Genomic DNA, 22,948 nt, shown 5'->3' on the forward strand with positions numbered 1-22,948 from the left:
CCACACGTGCAGGTGACCGGCCACACGTGCACCGTCAGCCGGACGGGCTGGCCGAGCCGCAGGGGGAGAAGGGAGGGAAGCAGGTGGGGCGGGGGAGAAGGGAGGGAAGCAGGCGGGGTGGCGACCGCAGCAGGAAGCCCTATTGCAGGAATCTTCCTGCAATGGGCCTCTAGTCCTATATAATAAAAGGCTAATAAGCAAATAAACCGAACGTGGAACGACCGGTTGCTATGACACACACTGACCACCAGGGGACAGACGCTCAATGCAGAAGCTGCTCCCTGGTGGTCAGTGCACTCCCACAGGGGGAGTGCCACTCAGCCAGAAGCCCCGAGCTGGGCTCATGGCTGGCGAGTACAGTGGTGGTGGTGGGAGCCTCTCCTGCCTCCGTAGCAGCACTAAGGATGTCTGACTGCCCCTGAGGGCTCCTGGACTGTGAGAGGGCACAGGCCAGGCTGAAGGACCGCCCCCCACAAGTGCATGAATCTCATGCACCTGGCCTCTAGTCTATATATATAAAAGGCTAATATGCTAAGTGTCCGAATGACTGATGGGCCGCTATGACACACACTGACCACCAGGGGACAGACGCTCAATGCAGGAGCTGCAGTGACTTGGCAGCAGCGGTTCTCAGGTGATGCACCCTGAAACCAGAGAGGAGGGAGCCTGATTCTTTGTGGGGCTGCGCAATTCCACCTTTGGCCATCGGTTATGTTGTTGCTGGGGCACTGTCACCCCGAATCTGGTTTACTGCACACTGTGTTTGCGTTCCACATCCTGTACAACAGCAGCTTTGCAGAGTGCCCTCTCGCATTCAGGGACCCCTTGGGGGATGTCGGAGAGCCGGTTTTGGCCCAATTCCCACAGGCCAGGCCAAGGGACCCCACCTGCCGCAAGGACCCCGGCTCACTCTGCAGATGCTGGGGAGGGACTACGGAGGTTGGCTCCAGGGTGTGTCCGGCCCATTTTGTCCAGTCCCGCCCCACCAGCCAGCTTCTAATTAATTTCCTTTCAATGTGCACGAGTCCATGCACTGGGTCACTAGTAAGCTTATAATGTTCTAGAAAATGACTGTTTATAAATGTCACTTGGTATTTCAACCTGTGTTCTAATCTTAAGAACTTCATTGCCATTTTCACACTAGCATTGTAAAAAGAACAGCTTACCACTGAGGAAGGAAACACAAACCTCCCCTCTGCTGCAGCTACGGAGAGAAATCGCATCGCTACAGTACCTTCTGTGCAGCGCTGCCTCTGGAGGCCGGGAGCAGCTTCATGGTCTTCTGCGATGTCACTCCCACCTGGAAACACAGACACCAGTGAAGGTTCTCTCACCCGCCCACTGAGTCTCCACATCGGAAATCAGCAGGACCGGCAGGTGCGGATCACAGTGAGTTTTATTTTTCACTGCAGTGATTAGTGATACAAAGTAATTATTACTATCAGCGATGTACTTGTTACCTAATAAAATATGTCACAAAAGTCAGGACACAGGAAATAACCCCCAAACAATAAAATTTACCTTTGTCAAAATTTATGCTGTCAAGCCAAAAAAAAATTTTTTTGTGACCTTACTGACAAGCTACTTCATGAAAAAATATTTCTAGAAGCCTTCTTTTACAAGTGCATACAGTTGTTAAAGAGGTGTTGTTGTTTTTTTTTTTGTAAAGGAATTTAAAAATCTTGATTGGACACAGAGTAATTATTAAAAAGGCAACAAAGAAGATTTTTGCTAAAACACCAAATATCCTGATGGCAATGATGCCCAATAAAACTGATGCTGAAGATGGTTTTACAAAAGGTACAGAAGAGGGAAAATGGCTTGTTCCCCGGGGGGGGGAGGGAGGACCAGAGACAAGTTGGAGAAAACAACCAATCCAGAAAGAATCCCCAGGCAGTGTAAATCTATAAAGTTATTCTGCATGCCAGGGAGTGGTACTACAGTTTAAAAGCATGTACTTGGATTTGGACTGAAACATAAATCTAGGAAGGGACGTGAAGGACGGCCGGAGGGAGGTGGGGCTGGAGGCTGGGAGCCCAATCCGGAGGCTGTTTCAAGTACCCGAGCAACAGGGGCGGGGGCAATGGAGATGAGAACTGGGACCTATTCGAGGGGCGTTTAATTTAGAGGAGCAAGGCAGGCGCGGTGACAGCGGGAGACGGGCGGGAGCCGGCGGGAGCGCTCAGCATAACCCCCTGGCAGGTGACCGGCCACAGGAGCACCGCCGGCCGGACGGCTGGCCGAGCCGCAGGACGTGGAGCAGACGAGGGAACGCAGGCGGCGCCAAGGCCGTTTCTACAGCAACTGCCTCCTCCGAGCCCCGGGACCCTCATGCATCCCAGGACCATTCAGAATGTCCGTGGGGATTCGGGACTTGTTGGCTGCGGTCAGGTCGGACGGGCCCGGCTTCCAGGAAGAAATAGGGGCGCTCCGGGGAGGGTACGGGGAGACGGGGACTCAGGGTCAGAGGGATCGGGGGTCGCGTCGGGGCCCGAGGCGCCAGCTTCCTTCCCGGACGCCGTGGACCGTCGCGGACGAGCCGGAGCTGCCCGGGAGGAGGGCGACCCGAGGGCAGCTCCCCGCCCCGCAGTCGCCACCGGGCCCGCTCCCGCGCACCGAAGTCAGTGCAGGACCGACCGCGGCCGCCGGGGAGCTGGGCCCGCCGCACGGCGCCGCCCCGCCCCGTCGGGTTTACCTGAACGTAATCCGCTCGGTGCAAATGCAGATCCATGACGGCGGCGGGGACGCGCCGGGCAGCGCCGGGCCGGGACCGCACGGACTGAGATGCCAGACCCCAGGCCTCCAGGGGAAGCTGCTCGGAGGGGCGACCCCAGCCCAGTGGCCGCAGTAGGGGATGCAATCGCGGGCCTCAGAGCTACGGCGTCCGGTGTGACGTCAACACGTTCATGCGAGGGGGCCACCAACGAAAGGAAAGCCACGCCCCTTTCCCAACCTGCTCCAATCAGAGGTGAAAAGGGACTGAGTGTGAGAGGGTGGTTTCCAGGGAGACCGGAGACGCAGTCTTGGCTCCACCCACCGCTGCCCTGAGCTGCACTTCTTAAGTCTTTTTGAATGAAAAGCACTGATGTGAAGACGGGTACCTTCAGACCTAGTTCTCCGACATTGGAAAGGATCCCTCGACGAATTTCACCGTTACAGGCGTTAGCTTATTGCAGCAGTTCTCAAACTTCTGGCTTTAGGATCCCTTTACAATATTCTTACAAACTTTTGAGGGCCCCACAGACCTTTTGTTTATATGTTGTCTATTGATATTTACCGTATTAGAAATTAGAACTGAAACTTTTAAAAATGTTTAAAAATAAAATCATTAAATATTTTTATGAAAAATAACATTTTCCAAATCTATTTACTGCCCACCAGGAAGGTAAATAGGGGAGTCCCAATTCTACTTCTGCATTCAATCTAATTGGTATATGTGTGTGCTTTTTTTAAGTATATGAAGAAAATTTGATCCAAACTCAACAAGTGGTAGTTTTTGAAAAGTTGGTTGCAATGTGGAATGTGGCTTCATCATACAACATTCAAAAGTTCCATTTATTAATATCACCATGGATTTCATCAGAACATATTTTAAGTATTGGAAAGCTGTCAACCTCAGATGGTGGATACAAATTTTGCAAAATTCTAACTTGTGCATAAAGGCTCAAATTTTAATAATTGGTAAAATATCCATTGTTTTCCTTAAAATGATAGGTTCACTTCTTCAATTCACAAGAAAGTGAATTGAATGCCAAATATCCAAATCCAAATAATCATAATTTGTTAATTGTGCTTTCAAAAAAAATGTTCCATGAAAAAAAAATGAGTTCAGCTAGCAGCCCAAATATAATCACACCAGTGCTTTTCCTTGAGAGAACTGATGGACTTTGGTATTCAGTAGAAGTGATGTATGCATATTGCCCATATCATCACATAGAATACTTAAAGACACTCAAGAGTAAAGACTTAAAATGAACAATTTTTACTGCTTCATAACACACATTCTTACATGAAACTTTTGTTTCCTGACAATGTGGGCACGACGAATAAGAGATTACTGCTATAGTTTGAAGCCACTGCTTTGTCTCATGCTTAAGAACCGGCAGTATCAACCTCCAAGGCTTTTGTACCATCAGTGCAAATGTCAACACCGTGAAAAAGGCAAGTAACATTTTAGTGTTATGAAAATACAGTTTCGAAATCAGAGACCTCCTGAAAAGGCCGCAGGGACCCTCAAACTACTGCTGACCGGTGGGGACCCAGGATCTGACCTAGAGCTGACATTCCTGGACTCCTGTCCATCTACAGAAATACTATCGGTGAGTAAGATACTGTACCTTCCCTCGTTTTTGTGGTCTGCGAGGGAAGAGTTCATGAATGATTGTGAATCAAGAATTAGCCCTAGCTGGTTTGGCTCAGTGGATAGAGCATCGGCCTGCCGACTGGAGGGTCCTGGGTTCGATTCCGATCAAGGGCACATGCCCAGGTTGCGGGCTCATCCCTAGTAGGGGGCGTGCGGGAGGAAGCCGATCAATGATTCTCTCTCATTATTGATGTTTCTAGCTCTCTCTCTCTCTCTCCCCCCCCCTTCCTCTCTGGAATCAATAAAAATATATTTAAAAATAATAATATTGTGTGCTTGCATATGAGCCTAACCAATGATCACGGACAACAGGGGGAGGGGGGCTTGCGTGTGGGGGGGATTGGGAAGGGAACGGGGGGAGGGGGTTGAGGACAAATATGTGATACCTTAATCAATAAAGTAATTTTAAAAAAATAAAAATAATAATAAAAACATATTGATTTGTAAAAAATTAAACCCCTGAACCTGATCGGCGTGGCTCAGTGGTTGAGCTTTGACCTATGAACTTGGAGATTACGGTTCAATTCCCCATCAGGGCATATGCCCAAGTTGTGGGCTTGGTCCCCAGTGTGGGGTATGCAGGAGGCAGCTGATCAGTGATTATCTCTCATCATTGATGCTTCCATCTCTCCCTCTCCCTTCCTCTCTGAAACAAAAAATAATAATTTTGACCAGAATTGAACCCAGGACCCTTCAGTCCAAAGGCTGATGCTTTATCCACTGAGCCAAACCAGCCAGGGCAAAAAATATATATATTTTTAAAAAGAATTAAACCCCTCAGAAGAGTTGCTTCTTAGGAAGATAAATCATTTCCAACAGAAGAATCTGAGGTTTTGCCCAGGTTCCAAGCTGTTCCAGGTCATTCTTTTTCTGAGGCTAATATAACCGCATTAAAATAAATAGTAATGCCTTGAGATGGGTTAGCTCTGTAACAATTTGGGAAAATATATATTAATTTAGGCTCAACAAAAATACAGATAAATTTTAGAAGTAAATTGAAAAATAGACATAGAGGAGCTAGGATAAAACAGAATTGTATAGGATTTAGGGGATTGGAAGGTGCATTAGGAAGATAGGGCCACCATAACGAAGTACCCCCAGCTGGGTGGCTTCAACAAGAGAAATGCGTTTTCTTACAGGATCTCACTGGCCAGGAGCACAAGATCAAGGTGTCAGCAGGGAACCAAACCCATCTCCTGAGGCCTCTCTCCTTGGCCATCTTCAAACTGTGACCTCACCTGTCTTCCTTCTGCGTCTGTGTCCTAATCTCCTCTCCTAATAAGGGCACCTGTCCTATCAGAGTAAGCCCTACCCTAGTGACTTCATTTTAATGTAATTCTCTCTTAAAGCCCCATCTCCAAATTCAGTCGCATTCTGAGGTCCTGGGGGTTAGAACTTCATCAAGTGAATTTGGGGTGGGGGGAGGGCAGGCACAATTCAGCCCACAACAGGAAGGAAGGTGTCTAACCTGTGTTGGGAGTTCTATAGTTGTGGGAGGCAGGACTTAAACAATGCTGTGAGCTGTGTCTTTATTCAAGACTCCGAGGAGCGTAGGCTGAATGTCTCCAGCTGAATCGGACACGTTTCCCCAACCCCCAGATGGGAATATTACTAAATATTCCATTCAAAACGCCCACACTTACAGTCCTAGACAATACTGTAAGACTGAAGTATTGTTGTAATATAGTAGAGAAACATATAACAATGAAAAAATTCAATATTTTATTCAGTTCCGAGGCATAACATTAAATACAGAAAGTTTGAAAAACATTTAAGACAAAGTACTATTAGAATAGCATAAAAGTTAGTGAAATAGTCTACAATGGTAGCAAAAATGTATAAAGTTCTTAATTTTTTTAAGTCCCAAGAAGTAGAAATTAAGAAATCATCTTTAAGAGCTTTATGTGGTTCCACTTAATGCTCGTTTTGTGTTCATGTCTAGAAAGCCTTGCTGTGTGAGAGCAATGATCTTAAAGTACCATGTTTTAAACCGGTGTCTAGGGCCTATGAAACTACCCTTGAGTTGTGGTCACAATTCATATTCCTCTCAGTCTTGATGCAAACAGATGGAACAGGAGGTTAAGCATAACTCTATGAGCCACTGAAGCCTAACGGCAGTAATGTATTTGAGTGTTTCGTGGTCTGTGAGATGAGGGAACTTACTGGCCTGTATCCCCTCTCCTGTGAAAGCCCTGAGGCGTTGTAGATATTACCAGTATTCAGCTCAGTTACACAATAAGCCGAGAACAGATACATCACAACCTGTTTTGTGTAGAAAGTATAAGCGCAATGCTTCGATCAGATCAAGGATGCCAAGCATTGTGAGCAACGGCAAAGAGAGGCCTCAACGGGCAATGACACCCACCCGGTGATGCTTGGACAGACCGCTCCAGGCCCACAGCCACTGCTCTGCCCTATTTCTTCCCAGAAGCATGGCCTCCAGAACGCAGAGGCAGAAATCAGGAGGTCATCATAGATAATAAAAACCTAATATGCAAATCGACTGAACAGTGGAATGACCGGTCGCTATGACACGCACTGACCAGCAGGAGGCAGACACTCAACGCAGGAGTTGCCTCCAGCCCGCAGGCCCCAGGCCAGCCAAGGTGGATGCCAGCGCCCCGCTCCCCAATCGCCCTGCATAAGGAGGTGACCGGCGGTGGCAGGCGGGGTGGTGAGCAGGCAGCGCCAGGCTGGCCAAGGCAGGTGCCAGTGGGCCCCCCCCCCATTGCCCCGCCGGTCACCCTACAGACCGGCCCTGATTGCCAGCCAGGCCTAGGGACCCTACCCATGCATGAATTTCGTGCATCAGGCCTCTAGTAACAAAATAACAACCCTACACAGACCCCGTAAAACAATTCACCGTCCTGCTGACTAAATTCACATGACTGAAAAACAGCAAATGAACATCTAAGACAGAAAACAAACAGTCTATCCTTTAGAAAAATGTTGAATAAGTTACTTTGAGCAATGCTATGAAACTTTAACATAATGATATTTTCTATTAACCCATTTCATTGTTAAATTCTTCCTCAGGGCTCAAAGGTTCTAGGATTGTTAGTGATGCCAAAAATTCTAAGAAAATCTGATCAAGTCAGAGCTGCTTGTCAGTTGTCTTCAGTTTCTATTTTTTAAAAAAACCGCTTCAGCACTTGGACAAGAGAAGGTGCGCTACATAGTGATGGCCTTTTTATTTGTACTTGTACTTGGTTGGCAGTTCAGTGCAGGTGGTCTCAACAAATTTACTGCGCGCCTCCTTTGTACCAGGCACCGTGCTAGATGCTGGAGACACAAAGATGAGTAAGACATAGTCCCTGTCCCCCAGGAGCTTACTCAGTCTCTGGGAGGCCCACAGATAGTGCAAAGATGTGGTAGAGTTCATTCTAAAATGGACAAAAATGGCAGCCATCGGGCCTTCCCATACAATATCGTGTCGTTGTTTGTAACGCCAAGGCAGACAAGGCCAACGAAGACCATTTACACGTGATAAAACAGTAAAATCATGAAGACCTAACTTGCGAAGATTCACATGATAAAGGTAGTTAAACACTAAAAATGTACACCATGGTTTTTCAAGTACTTCATACTTAGAAATATTATTGCCCACATGTGCGCTATAGTCCAAGCCGCGGTCCAGGCTCCACGTCACTCACACCTCGGCGAGCTGGGGCTCAGCTTCTCGCTGAGCTTATGAATGAGCATGGCTAGCTCCTCCGTCGCCTGGCTCTTGTCCTCCAACAGTTCATAACGAAGGCTGGAGATATCCTGCTTGATTTCTTTTAGTTCGCCTGAAGTATTGGAATTAAAGAAACACATAATCGGTCATTTTCTCTTTGGATTCAGAAGAGGACAAAAGAGTGAAATTCCTACGATATAAATACACTTGCCCCATAACGTCACCAAAATAGATTTTTTCCCCTTTAAGAAATGTCTGTCTTTAAAAATATGGTGACCTTTGTAAAAAGCTATAAAAGTAGCCCAGCTGTTTTTAAACAGGAAAGCTCAGTGCGGGTACCGTCCTGTGGCTCAGCCAGCGTTGACTGCGGGGTGGCTTCCCTGTCCTCTGACCTACAGGCAGGGCCTCCTTCCCGTCCACAGGAAGGCTCTGGGGTTCCCTCAGCCATGCAGGCTGGCACCTACAGAGGTCCTCTCCCGTGGCTAGTGTGGAAGGGAATCCCAGCAGAACAAAATGCTACTAACAATGAATCAATCTATTGAACAGGCAAAGACATGGAAGAAGTAAATGTAGGTCAAGGTTGAAGCAAGGGAAAGGAAGGAAAAAGAAGGAGCGTAAGTGTTATTAGGGAAGGCAATGGCAATGAACAAACAGATCAGTCTGTGGTGCACAGAGGGTGGACATGTAAGGACGTGAGGAGCAACGGTGAATTAAGGGGTTCGGCCGGGGCACCGCTGGCTGTGTGGGCATCATGGGTGTCTCCACAGCAGATTTTTGGCGATTAAAACACAACTGTTCCCAGAACTCAGCGTGGCAGTATTTGGAGCGAATGTCGATTGCAACGAAAAAACTGGATTCTCTTGCAAATGATTGCAATGGAGATAAGCCCTTGATCTTGAAAGTGGAACCGTGAAGCAGCGATTTATCTCAAATCCAAGAAATGATTCTTCAAATTATTGGCACTTTAACAGCTTTTTAATGAGCATCACATGTAAAGCCTGCCTTTCATGATCTTTCCTGGTATCTTTGTGATGTTTTTAAAGTACCATTTCTACGTTCTTTAATTATATAAAGGTCAGAACCTTTTCATTTTTTTAGGAATTCTAACTCTTCCCCAAGAATACACACAAGACATTTCCAGGTTCCTTCGTGGCAGAAAAAGAAAAAAGTGATTCTTCCTTTTCCATCCGGCAGCATAGAGGGAACACTAGTAAGCTGATCTCATCTGAAGCCCAGGCCAGGCTGTGGTGGAGGAAGTGGATTCTCACACCCTTCAGTGGATTCTCACCTATTTGGACCGGAAGCCCAGTGAACCCACAATGTCCTCCCTACAGTATCCTTCTCCCTCTTTCTGAGTTACGGGGAACTGCACACTAAGTGTATTCAGTCTGCCGACTCGGGGAAACAAACTACCCAACCTCTTTTGACTTTAGTTTCCTCGTTTATACAGGAGGTGGTTCCGCTATGTGATACACTTTCTTATCAAGTTAGATAAGTTAGAACTTGGTTCACCACGCCAGTTCTCCTTCGTCCATGCTCCTCCTCTGTGCGGGCTGTGGGAGCCGGCTCCCTGTTCCTCACGCTGCCCCGGCCATCACGTTCCCAGCACCTCGCTGTGTCTTGTTTTCAGGGAGTGACGGGACAACTGATCAGCTTTCCCAGTCCAGCCCTGTCTCCTTCACACTGTCTCCAGGTCCCCGTGACTGGATTTTTGCTGGCTGTCACTCACACCTTTACAGATTTCTTTTCTACCACTGGATTGACTCGGATTTGCAAGGGTTTCCTTTTCTTTTTTTTTTTTTAAAATATATTTTATTGACTTTTTACAGAGAGGAAGAGAGAGGGATAGAGAGTCAGAAACATCAATCAGCTGCCTCCTGCACACCCCCCACTGGGAATGTGCCCGCAACCAAGGTACATGCCCTTGACCAGAATCGAACCCGGGACCCTTCAGTCCGCAGGCCGACGCTCTATCCACTGAGCCAAACCGGTTTCGGCGGGTTTCCTTTCCTTAATCAAATACTGGTTTCAAAGCTCAGCAACAGTTTTGTTGAGTTTAGCTCTTTTTTTTTTTTCTTAACAGTGCCAACAGGTCTATTGGCATCTGATTGGTGTTGCAAACTATAGATTTGAACTTATTGCTCCAGGTTGATTTCTTTTCAACTCCGGGCGTTGGCCTACACCCCAGCCCTTGATGAAAACGTTCCTAGTTCACAACGGATGCCCTGCCTAGGATTTACCTGGAAAAATAGGCACGTTGAAGTAAGGGGCCAAGGAGAAAGGTGGAAGGCAAGAGAAAAACAGATGGGAAAAATGGGCGAGAGGTTTCTTTTTGGACAACAAAATGAAGATCTGTCTGGAGAAGTGTGGATTCTGTCTCAGGCAACTGTTATTTCACCTGCATCACTGGGGAAATGTTAACACTCCTGTGAACTCACTGAAACTCCCACCTTATGTTAATAGGAAATTAAAAGAAAGACGGCAGTCTTCACATTCTAAGAATCAGGGCATTTGGAGTAGAGATAAATTGTCGCTGATTGACATTTTAAAAACTGTTTCTTTAAAAAGATAGAATTTTAGAGAGAAACCAAGATGGCGGCATAGGTTAAACACCTAACCTGCAGCCGGGCACAACAATTTCAAAAATACAACTAGAGGTCAGAACGGACATCGTCCAGAACCACAGGAAAGTTGGTGGACTGAAATGCCCACAGCTGGGGGAAAGGAGAAGGCCACGGGGACAGTCGGGGAAGCCGTAAAAGCCTGAGGTATGGAGAAACGGGCGGAGACACGAGCACACGCGCCTGCGGGGAGGATGGAACCGGAGAGGAGGGGGCGGCTGACGGCCTGGCCGGAGTTCACTGGCAGGAAGGAGATAAAGGCTCCGGAGTGCGCTGAGCACCGGCTCCGATTGCACTGAACCCCATTCCGGGCGAAACCCTGGGAAACTCACTCACTTTCGCAACTCCGCCGCCCCCGCAGGCCGCCCGGCCCGGGACACTGGGGACACCGCCGCAGCGGAGACGCCCGGAGCCCGGCGGCCTCCCAGCACCCTCCCCGCCGCGCAGCCCCCGCGCGCCTGGTGCCGCGGGCCGCGCGCCCCGCACACCGGACGGAGGCCCGGGCGCCCTCTCCGTGCACCTCCCGGCGGTGCTAGACTTCAGTAGAGTTGACTGAATTCAAGAGATTAAGAAGTACAAATTGGGGGGATGCCGCGGCGGCGACGTCCGGAACGCGGCGATGGCGGCGCCTGGAGCTCTGCGGCCGCCCAGCGCCCGTCCCAGCCGCGCGGCCCTCGCGCGCCTAGTTCCGCGGGACGCGCACACCGCGCACCGGACGGAGGCCCGGGCGCCCTTTCCGTGCACCTCCCGGCGGCGCTAGACTTCAGTAGAGTTGACTGAAATGAAGGGATTAAGAAGTACAAATTGGGAAGTTTGAAAAAGATGGCGGCGGAGGTTAAAGGCTGTTCTGTTGCCTCGCACCCAGCGAAATCGGAGGGGATGAGGTGTGGAGGTGCGTGGGTCTGGCTGGTGGCAGGGGAAAGGGGTTTTTGTTCCAAACCTAGGGGAGATTAGCTCTCCATCACCCTGAAATCCATCTTCTGGCGAACCCCGGGAGACCCAGATGCCTGCGGGGAGAGGCGGGACTCTTGCGGAGGTGCGCCCAGCAATCAGTGTTTGCTGCGCTGGAGTGCGGAACGAGGGGACTTAGATACGTGGAAGGCAGAAGGACCAGACTCACAGCCATCTCGGCTCGCCGCACCATGGCCTGTTGGCGCCCTGAGACCCCGCCCCGCCCTGGGACCCGCCCCGCACGTTTTGAAGACCTGCCCCGCAAGTCTTGCAGGCACACCTGCGCCCCAAGCAACGGCTTATGCATGTGGGTGGCCTGCCCTCTGGCAGCGGACCAGATGAACTGCTGTTCTAGTCGGACTGCTCCAGGGCCACTCAGACAGGAGGAAGAAACTACAGTTTTTGCTGTAATCCTTGCTGAGTGCCTAAGGCAGTAGCTGATCTACACCCCATTGGAGACCCAGAAACGAGGGCATCTAGTGGTCTGTGGGAGATGACACCAGATTTCAACCACGTGCATAAGGGACACATTCAATGGGAATATTCAGTGAGCGCCAAAGCTTTGCTGCACCAAGACCCGGCACATAAACGTGTCTCCTGCACAGCAACTCTTCCTTTATAGACAAAGAGAGCCCCCCCAGTGACACCAACAACAATCAAGACTTAACTATACAAAGGAGGACCAAGATGGAGGCATAGGGCGGAAGCCTGATTGTTGCCTACCACAACAACTTTGAGACTACGACAAGAGAGCAGAGCAGACACCATCCAAGACCACCATAGGACTGACTGAGTAGATGCTCTACAACTAGAATAAAAGAGGGGTATGTGGGATGATGCTGATGCCGGTGACCCAAAGACCACACTTTAAGAACTACGGCTCAGGCGACACAAAAGAACTATGGCTCAGGCGATACAACAGCGGCCTGGAACGTGCTCGGCGCAGTTCCCCCGGCGGTCTCCGGCTGAGGGGACGGCTCCACTGGCAGCCAAGCACGGTCAGACGAGCCCCTATGAGACATGGGGTGGGAGACTCCGCGCTTGCTGACCTCCGAGTCCGTCAAGAATCTCAACGCCCCGGAAGCGGCCAGGTGCGCATGCTCGGCGACCGGCCACCGATGCAGACCCAAGGGCCGACGCAGCGACGCCAGACTGGCCCACCGCCATGCACCGGGTGCACCGGAGCTTCGCCGAGCCGCCGCCCGACGAGTTCTGCAGCAGCCATACTGGAGCTCTGGAAGGATGGCCAGGGGAAGTGCTGAGGGGGGATTGACCGGCAGGAATTGGGATCGGGAAGACGGGGCCCCGCTGAGACCCGGGTGCGGGCGGGGTTGCGCGCCTCTGGGCTCGGGTGTGGTCACACGCCTCTGGGTATAAGTGAGGCCTCACGTCCCTGGGTCTAGGTGAGGCCACATGCCCCTGGGTCCAGGTGAGGCCGGACTCCGGGTCCGGGTGAGGCCAAGTGCCCCTGGACCCGGATGACGCTGGATCCCGTGCCCGGGCGAGGCCAAGCGTCCCTGGGTCTGGGAGAGCCCACACACCCCTGGGTCCAGGCGAGACCATGTGTCCCTGGATCCGGGTGAGGCCGCGTGCACCTAGGCCCGGGTGAGCCCAAGTGGCCCTGGGTCTGGGAGAGGCCAAGCGTCCCTGGGTCCGGGTGAGACCATGTGTCCCTGGATCCGGGTGAGGCCTCGTGCACCTAGGACCGGGTGAGGCCACGTGCCCCTGGGTCTGGGAGAGGCCAAGCGTCCCTGGGTCCGGGTGAGACCATGCGTCCCTGGATCCGGATGAGGCCTCGTGCACCTAGGCCCGGGTGAGCCCAAGTGGCCCTGGGTCTGGGAGAGGCCAAGCGTCCCTGGGTCCGGGTGAGACCATGTGTCCCAGGATCCGGGTGAGGCCTTGTGCACCTAGGCCCGGGTGAGCCCAAGTGGCCCTGGGTCTGGGAGAGGCCAAGCGTCCCTGGGTCCGGGTGAGACCATGTGTCCCTGGATCCGGGTGAGGCCTCGTGCACCTAGGCCCGGGTGAGCCCAAGTGGCCCTGGGTCTGGGAGAGGCCAAGCATCCCTGGGTCCGGGTGAGACCATGTGTCCCTGGATCCGGGTGAGGCCTCATGCACCTAGGCCCGGGTGAGGCCACGTGCCCCTGGGTCTGGGAGAGGCCAAGCGTCCCTGGGTCTGGGTGAGACCATGCGTCCCTGGATCCGGATGAGGCCTCGTGCACCTAGGCCCGGGTGAGCCCAAGTGGCCCTGGGTCTGGGAGAGGCCAAGCGTCCCTGGGTCCGGGTGAGACCATGTGTCCCTGGATCCGGATGAGGCCTCGTGCACCTAGGCCCGGGTGAGGCCACGTGCCCCTGGGTCTGGGAGAGGCTAAGCGTCCCTGGGTCCGGGTGAGACCATGTGTCCCTGGATCCGGGTGAGGCCTCGTGCACCTAGGCCCAGGTGAGCCCAAGTGGCCCTGGGTCTGGGAGAGGCCAAGCGTCCCTGGGTCCGGGTGAGACCATGCGTCCCTGGATCCGGGTGAGGCCTCGTGCACCTAGGCCTGGGTGAGCCCAAGTGGCCCTGGGTCTGGGAGAGGCCAAGCGTCCCTGGGTCCGGGAGAGACCATGTGTCCCTGGATCCAGTGAGGCCTTGTGCAACTAAGCCCGGGTGAGGCCACGTGCCCCTGGGTCTGGGAGAGGCCAAGTGTCCCTGGGTACGGGTGAAGCCAGATCCTGGGTCCGGGTGAGGCCGTGCGCCCCTGGATCCATCCGGGTGAGGCTGGGTCCCAGGCCCGGGTGAGACCACGCGCCCCTTGGGTATGGGTGAGGCCACGTGCCCCTTAGTCCGGGTGACGCCGTGCCCCTGGGTTCGGCCGAGACCAAACCAGAGGGAGTCGGACCTCCGTTACCACCATTTGTCCACCATCCAGAGCTGAGGGGTCAGTGCTGACATGTACACATAAGGAACTACTGGACATCGAAATTGGGTCTCAAAAGAACTGTTGGTCCAGGGGGAAGCTCGCTACAGATTGATTCATTTGCCTGTCAGCATAACTATTATTGCTCGTCTCACATTCAGTTCTTATTAGTATATATCTAGTGACATATGATCTCGCTCATCTAGGGGAAATGATGAACAACATAGACTGAGGAACAAGAACAGAACCAGAAGCAAGGAGGCATCGATCGGACTATCGGGCCTCAGAGGGAGGATAGGGGAGGGTAGGGGGAGGGTGGGGGGAGGGGGAGAGTTCAACCAAAGGACCTGTATGCATGCATATAAGCCTATCCAACGGTTAAGTTCAACAGGGGATTGGGGCATGCTTGGGGAGAGGGGTGGGATGGGAATGGGGGGATGAGGACAAATATGTGACACCTTAATCAATAAAGAAATTTAAAAAAATAAAATAAAAAAAAAATAAAAAGATAGAATTTTAGAAATGTAACATAAGATTCTCCTGTCAATCTTGGAAGGACCCAACCTGTTCCCCGAGATTGGATTTTTAAAGGATCCTTCACTATGCCATTTTCCAAGTTTGTGCACTTAGTTGTAAAAGGATGTTTCTCGGTCTGGGGATGCTTACCTTCATTCACTTCGTCATTCTCTTTGTCTACTTGTGCTTTCAAAACATACCGCTTTATGAGTCTTTTCATTATCTGCTGTTGGGAAAGAAGAAACGATTCCATCACCAATGGCACCCTGCTCTCCGAAGAGCTTTACATGCCTGCAAAGCAAACAGCTCAGGGGGAGGGGTTTAATATAACTATTTGCAGAACCCCCAGGTTTCAGAATGTAACCCTTTCCCACCTTTTACTGAGACTGACTGCATACCTCACAAGCATGTCCCCCCATCCCACCCCCAGGGACAGAAGGAGCTTTTCACAAAGGTTCAGTTGGAAGAATTCAATTCATGGTTTCTCTTTCCAACACGATTTATCTTTAAGGCGTGTTGACACTACATTGTCATCTATAGACACTACCTTGTTACTCATTGCTGTGGTTCCTGTTTTTAAACAAAAACAAATCTATGCTCAATAGAGAGAACTTAGAAAATACAGAGAAGAACAACAAAGAAATACACGAAGTCATCAATTATCCCACCATCCGAAGAGAATCTCTGTTGGTATTTTGGCATATGTCCTCCCAATACTTTTCTTTAAGTGTTGTACATATACTAATCACTATAGAGATTGTGTTTTATGTTTTTTAAATACCATATATTCTGTAATATTGTATGCTTTCCTCTCCTAGCAATACATAGTGTAAATATACTCAATCTAAATATGTGCTCTTACAGGATAATTGTTTTCCTGTATGGAAAAAAATCACACTGTAGCCCTACTTCATATCATATGCACAAAAATTAATTCCATATGCATCTTAAGTGTGAATTCCACATGCATTTAAATTCATCAAAAGACAGTACAGGAGAATCTGTTTGTAAATTCAGTGTAGAGCTGTAAGTTTTTCAATAAGATAAAAATTCTAATTACAATAGAAAGGATTGATAAATTCAACTTCATTACAATTAAAATCTGTTAATAAAAATATGATGAAGGAAGTAGAAAGTCAAGCCACAAACTGGGAGAAAATATAGGCAATACTTGTAACTGGTAATGAATTTGGATCCAAAATATATGAAGAACTTTAATCCAATATGAAAAACTCAACCCAACAGAAAAATGGGCAAAAGAGAATGCGCAGAAAAGGAACCGTGAATGATCAACAAGCACATAAAACAATCCTCAACTATTTTCTTGGGAAAATGCAAATTACAATGAAAAGGAGATACAATTTCACATCTAAAAAGGGAAAAATTAACACATCTTGTAATGGCAAGTGTTGGAAAGGATAGGGATCAATGGAATTTTATACTTCAGTGCTTTTATACTTTTTATAAAATTTTATACTTTTTTAACATTTTCCAGCTCATGGCGCACACAAATTAATAACTAAAATTACTAAAATAGGTATGATTTTGACTCATTCACACTGGAGCCATAATTTAGGCCAAAAATTAATTCCACATATATCTAAAATGTGAATTCCACATGCATTTCAAATTCTTCAAAAGACAATATAGGAGAATATGTTTATAAATTCAGTGTAGAGCTGTAAGTTTTTCAATGAGATAAAACTTTTGGTTTTATTGTTATTGCTATCATTGTGTTGGCTATTATCATGTTTTAATTTGACAATCTGAGGGGAAAGACATCAGCGCCCTGGCTAAGTAGTCAGGTAGCCCATGTTTTACCGAGTCTTGCGGCACACGGGTTGAAAATCGCTGCTTTAAGGCATGCGTATAAATAGACCATTTTGACAAACACTTTGGCGTTTCCTTTTAGAGCTGAACTTTTGCAGGCACAGCCTTTCACTCAGAAAGTCTACTCGTTGGTCTAGTACCTGGAGACGCTTCATACATGTATGTGGACCAAGAGGCATAAACGACATTTATTGCAATCTTGTCCAAAATAGCAAAACAAAACGGAAAACATCTAAACAAGTATCCACAGGAGACCAGACAAACCACGGCATGTTACACAACACAATGTCGTTGGGGTCACTAACAAAATGGATGAGCCATAGCCACACACAACGATAGAGATGAATCTTAGAAGCATAAATGTTGAAAATTCAAACTGAATTCACGAAGTATGAAATCATTCTATAAAGCTCAATAAGAAGCCTACCTGATGCATGTTTGGGATTATCTATATGTGCAATAAGCCTATATTTGAAAAGAAAGCCAGAGTGAGAGGATGCGAAACCCCCAACCTCAGGCTAGAATTACCTGGCGGCAAGGTGTGGGCCAGGGACAGATCATGCTGTCAGGTAGGAGGTGGCTTCAGAGGTGTGCGGGTAGTTATACCTCATAACTTATTATGTGGCACATATTCTTCTGCACATATCAAATATCACAAAAGATAATGAAGGAAAGAGAAAAAGGGCCTGAACTAAAATGCAGGTACAGTAGGCCCCCCCTTATCCGTGGGGGATTGCCTCCAAGACCTCGCACTAGATGCCTGAAACCACAGATAGTGCTAAACTGAACATACACTGTTTTCTCCTACACACAAAAACCTATAATAAAGTTTAATTGATAAATTAGGCAATTTCACGGAGAGAAGACTCATTCTTACCGTGGACCTTAGCAACCTCAGCATATGATTTTTTTTCTTTACTTATAAAGTGGAGAACTTCCCCTTTACAGCTTCTCTCTGTCATATCCAGTTGCCAGCATCACTACTCTTGCACTTTGGGGCCGTTATAAAACCAGGGTGACTTAACACAGGCACTGTGGCACCTCCACAGTCCATCTGATGGCCGTGGCGGCCACGAAATGCCTTATGGGTGAGAGGTCTATCCTGGACCAAGGGGTGAGTGATGTCCTGGGCGGGACAGAGTAAAATGGCGAGAGAGTTCATCATGCTACTCAGAACACAAACAATTCACTTTATGACTTATTTCTGGAATTTTCCATATAATATTTTTGGACTGCAGTTGACGGCAGGCAACTGAAACCTCAGAAAGGGAAACCACCGATGAGGACTACTGTATCGGGAGAATGAAAAATATGCCTCAGGTTTAAGGAAGCAGAAATTATGAACCTAAGTGACCTGTTAGAGGCCGAGGTCAAGTAAAAGGATCTGGGATGATCCAAAGCGTCTGTCACAGAGAATAATGACAGATCAAGAGGCGCTCATGCTATGGAGCAGGAAAAGCCCACCTTACCAGTCACAGTAAAATATAAAACCAGTTGGGCTCTGTGGACTCCGGACCCCAGGAAAGACTCTCAGCCGGGTGGGCATTAGCCTGAACTCGCTCATTCAAGTACCAAATATTTACTGAAAACCAACTCTGCGCCAGGTAGTGAGCCTGGTAGTGAGCCAGGTAGTGAGCCAGGTAGTGAGTCTGGTAGTGAGCCTGGTAGTGAGTCAGGTAGTGAGTCAGGTAGTGAGCCTGGTAGTGAGTCAGGTAGTGAGTCAGGTAGTGAGTCAGGTAGTGAGTCAGGTAGTGAGTCAGGTAGTGAGCCTGGTAGTGAGTCAGGTAGTGAGTCAGGTAGTGAGCCTGGTAGTGAGCCAGGTAGTGAGTCAGGTAGTGAGCCTGGTAGTGAGTCAGGTAGTGAGCCTGGTAGTGAGTCAGGTAGTGAGTCAGGTAGTGAGCCTGGTAGTTAGCCAGGTAGTGAGTCAGGTGGTGAGCCAGGGAGTCAGGATACAACAATGAACACAGCCCCTACTCCAGTGATGCTTGACTGGAACAGTTCACTCTGACGGGTGAACATTTCCGGGGTAAAATTAAGTTTAGGGGACAGTGCAGGCAGATTCCTACAGAAAGAAATGTATATCGGTTAATGTAGCTTGAAGAGTAAACTATTTTCGACAAATAGTGCTGAGACAATGGACTACCTCTGAGGGAAAGTTACATTGTGTCTCCACCTCGCACCACATGCCAAAAGGGAAAAGGAGCCGAATGGACAAAAGATCTAAATGCGACGAGGCTGCCACTAGCAGCTGCGGGCAGCCACCGCTCCTCAGGGCGGGGCGACAAGCATAAACCAGTGCTGGACTCACACACACTGCCTCCTCACCCCACCAGGAAAAAGACTGAGGCATGGGGGTGGGGACAGAGGTTATTCTCTCCCTTCCCTGTGCAAAGGAGGGGGTGCCCCCCAGCCCAGGGAAGGGGGAGATCCAAAGCAATGACTCAGAGAGATCAGGGTTGCCTAAACAAAAGGGAGCCTGGCATCCCGCTTCCTGTTAAATGTCCATTCCGGCAGGCCTGCTCCCGGCAACTTCAGGGAGAAAAGAAGATCCAAGATAAGAGAAACAGCCATCGGGTTAGTCTGTGTTTTCATCACTTGTCAAACACACATCTCCACTATGTTGCGTGGACGTCAGTCATACCCATCAGCGGGAAAGGTCAGTCTGTCCATACACGGGACCAGGACAACGGCTATCCCAATGGGCAGGGGGGCAATTGGATCCATGTCCAGTCAGAGCCAGATTTCCAGGCCAGGGAGCTGCACTGCAGAGGGGATGCCGCCCACAGGCTCTTCCCAGCCTTCGCCCGCCCCTCGTGGCCAGCACCCGAGCAGCACGGTGGTGCCTGCCACCCAGAGGGCTTGGCAGTGCGGTCACTGCTGGGGCAGGGGTGACGACACAAGGACTCAGCCACCGCCACAGCTGGTCCCAGAGGCAGGCTTTTCTTCTCCCGCTGAGTGAACGAAAGCTGCTTAAACTCGCGAAGCTTCCGTTTCCTCATCTATTTAATGGGGTAATAAACTCAGCTCATAAAGTGTGCAGACTGAGTAGTCGAATGCATGTAAAAGCAACAGCTCCTGCTTAGAAAAGGTCAGCTCGCCCAGCCGGCGTGGCTCAGTGCTTGAGCGTCGACCCATAAACCAAGAGGTCATGGTTCAATTCCCGGTCAGGGCACATGTCCAGGCTGCAGGCTTGATCCCCATTAGGGGGCTTGCAGGAGGCAGCTGATCAATGATTCTCTCTCATCATTGATGCTTCTATCTCTCTCTCTCCCTCTCCCTTCCTCTCTCTCTAATATCAATAAAAATATATTTTTTTAAAAAAAGGAAAGGTTAGCTCTTGTTAGTATTATTTGTAAAGATAAAAGTTGAAGATGAAGATATCTACATTCCCTCGCACAATCTCTCTAAAATATTTATGTACTGTTATCTGAAACCATGCTGGAAAAAGTCTATGAAAACTAACATTTCTGGCCAGAAGGGATGATAATAGGAAAAGAAAATGTTTTTTGAAATTCAGGCTCCCTAGAAACACCCTGGGCAAAGCCACTCAGATTAAACTCCCTCGTTGAGGGAAAACAGGAAACTATTATCTCCATTTCATCTTTAAGCCGCAGGGAAACTATGGCTACAAGCTGACATTTCCCCCTTCAAAATTAGATGTGTTTTCAGCTTTCCACAAAAGTTTCTGCCTTCATATTCACAGCTTAAATATACTCCTCCACCAAGTCCGAGCCTGTCTATGAGGCAAGAAGACACCTCGTGTCGGATTGAAATCAGGTTCCCCAATGTGACGCGACCTGGAAGTAGTCCATCCCTTAGTTCATGCTGGAAATAAACGCATGTGAATTCCAAAATGACGTGCAGCTCTAACTAGGGGCCAAGGTTAGCCATTTCCACTGTTAGTTATTATTCAGAGATATTCCAAAAATGCTCTGAATTGTGGCAGCAACGTTAGAATTAGTGTCTCCCAAAGGCGACCACTTTAAAGAAAAAAATCCCCACCTAGCAGATTAAGACCTGGAATTTCGTAGGTAAGTCATCTATTATAATCACACTGCATAAAACGGAAATCCGTAACAACTAAACGAACTGCTGCTATCACTCATGGAGTCCATAATGAAGAGATTTTATCTAAATATAATCAAGTCCTTTCTGTCAAGTTTGGTTGGTGTCTGTAGAGCTGACTGAGACTTTTCTCTCAGAGTTCCTCTTTTTCTGCTATCACTTTTTGGGAGGCACAGATTACGCCACAGGCACAGGGAATTCTGCTTAGAAAATACGAAATGTCAGGATTCTGGAGTCGGCATTAGCCAGGATCATCTCATTTAGAAGCATAACAATTTTCAGCTGCAAGAAGCTTGAGTTTGACAGTGAATTTGGGAATTTCTCTGCTTCTTCCAAATTACTCAAAAGCAACAAGGAAAGTAATAAACAGAAAAAACAAGCTACTTCTGTATGGAGCTTAGAGGCATCCTGACTTTTTTTTTTTTTTTTAGAAAGGCTATATGCAAAGGTCGACTGGGGGTGTGGGGCAATGTTAAGAGCAGACAGTCATGGCTGAGGGCTTCCCTTGACCTCATCATATCAATTCTACAGAAGCTTGGACCACTGGGTTGAAGGAGAAATTATAGAGAAAAGTCCTGTTTGCCAGAAGTATTCAGCGAGCTAGAGATGACATATAAGCTGAGAATTTTCAAGAAGGGAAAAAATAAAATCATCATAGAAATGAAAGGTATGTTAGAAGTAGCATACATGAAGATAGGCAGGGTACAATACAGTATGAAAATAAAAGGTAAGCCAAAAGGAGAAAGGGATGAAAATTCAAAAGGAATAGAGGACAAAATGGTAGCTCTGGAAAACAGGCAACGAAGATTCAGTGGGCATCTAATTGGTATCTTTGAAGAAGGAACCCCAAAAACAATATTTCAAGATATAATTCAAGAAAATTATTCAGAGATAAAAGAAGACTTGAATGTGCAGATTGAATGGCCTTACTGTGTGCCAGTAAAATTCACACAGATCCACCTATAGAACAATTAATAGCAAGTTATTGGATTTTAAAGATTGAAAAAAAAATCTGGGTCATTCAAACACAACCTAGGTCAGCTATAAGCCAAAAACAATCACGCTGGCCTCCAACTCTTTCCCATGAACGTTCCATTGTAGGAACAGGGGGACAATGTTTACAAAGACATTAAGAAAATAAAGTCATGTCTAAGAGTGTTACAGCTAGTCAGTATAAACACATAGAAAATAGGAAACAGCTGTGAACATGAAATAACTCAGAAAACATCATTTCCATGGCTCCCCTTGAAGAAGCTACAAGACAAATTGACAACAAAGAGATTAATAGGAAACTATGGCCAAAAAACATGGTGGTAAGTATTGACTGTTTAATTGTGATCCTGACAAGGTAGTGAAGGGGATCAGAACATGGCACCCCAAATATGTCACATCGCATAAGGATTATTTTGAGCGAAAGGCGACTGAGAAGCAGAAAGAGCTCTCTGCCCTCCTCCTATCGCCTAACAGCAGGACAGGCATGTCCTTTCTGAAGGTCTGGCCCTCCACTCTCCCGCATCCTCACTACGACAGGAAGCTGCCCTGAGACGGTCTGCAAAACAAACCTTCCCAAAGCCACCTGCCTCTTCCATTACTTCCCCATATACTTACCTTCCCACGATTTACCCCTCCTCCCCCCGCCCCCGCCCGGAGCCCAACCTCCTTTCCTTTGTCTTGTCACTTCCCACGAGGGTATAGAAGCCCCACGTTCTAACTGCCTCTTTGAGTTCCTGGTCACCGGGTTCTCCCGGGTGTAAGGGCTCTGCGTGTGTAAAGAAGCTGTCTTTATCCCCCCTCCCTCCCCGCTCCCCGTTAAGCTGTCTCTGGCAGTTCAATCCGCAGGCCTTAGGTGCTGAACCTAAGGGGTAGAGGAAGGTGATTTTGGGTTGGTTGTGGGTTTTTTAACTCTCCTATCGTTCTAGTGACTTAACTAGCAAAAGCTGGGAGGAGAAGGGGAGCATGATAAAAGATAAAATAAGCATATTCATTTTCTCATATTTTACAGTGGATGGTCAAAAGACAGCACTTGAAACTT

At 48.5% G+C, this 22,948-nt stretch overlaps 2 protein-coding genes across 5 annotated transcripts in view; both read right to left on the reverse strand.

Annotated features, from left to right (window-relative positions):
- Positions 1-2,874, reverse strand: part of BBS7 (Bardet-Biedl syndrome 7) — a 45,669-nt gene extending 42,795 nt beyond the window's left edge. Inside the window, exons 1-2 of one of the 2 annotated variants that reach the window (XM_054717084.1) lie at positions 2,696-2,874; positions 1,235-1,300 (exon numbers count right to left, since the gene is read on the reverse strand). In XM_054717084.1, coding sequence (XP_054573059.1) covers positions 1,235-1,300; positions 2,696-2,731 — 102 coding nt within the window. In that variant the 5' untranslated portion in view covers positions 2,732-2,874. The remainder of the gene's footprint in view (positions 1-1,234; positions 1,301-2,695) is intronic. The other variant, XM_008158650.3, reaches the window with a different exon arrangement.
- A 5,133-nt stretch (positions 2,875-8,007) lies between these two features.
- The window catches only part of TRPC3 (transient receptor potential cation channel subfamily C member 3), a 69,932-nt gene continuing 54,991 nt past the window's right edge, over positions 8,008-22,948 (reverse strand). For all 3 annotated transcript variants that reach the window (XM_054716766.1, XM_028135394.2, XM_008158652.3), the window contains 2 exons: positions 15,172-15,247; positions 8,008-8,151 (listed from right to left, as the gene is read on the reverse strand). In XM_054716766.1, the coding sequence (XP_054572741.1) occupies positions 8,009-8,151; positions 15,172-15,247 (219 nt within the window). In that variant the 3' untranslated portion in view covers position 8,008. The remainder of the gene's footprint in view (positions 8,152-15,171; positions 15,248-22,948) is intronic.

This window comes from Eptesicus fuscus, chromosome 6 (assembly GCF_027574615.1).
Source record: "Eptesicus fuscus isolate TK198812 chromosome 6, DD_ASM_mEF_20220401, whole genome shotgun sequence".
Taxonomy (NCBI): Eukaryota; Metazoa; Chordata; class Mammalia; order Chiroptera; family Vespertilionidae; genus Eptesicus; species Eptesicus fuscus.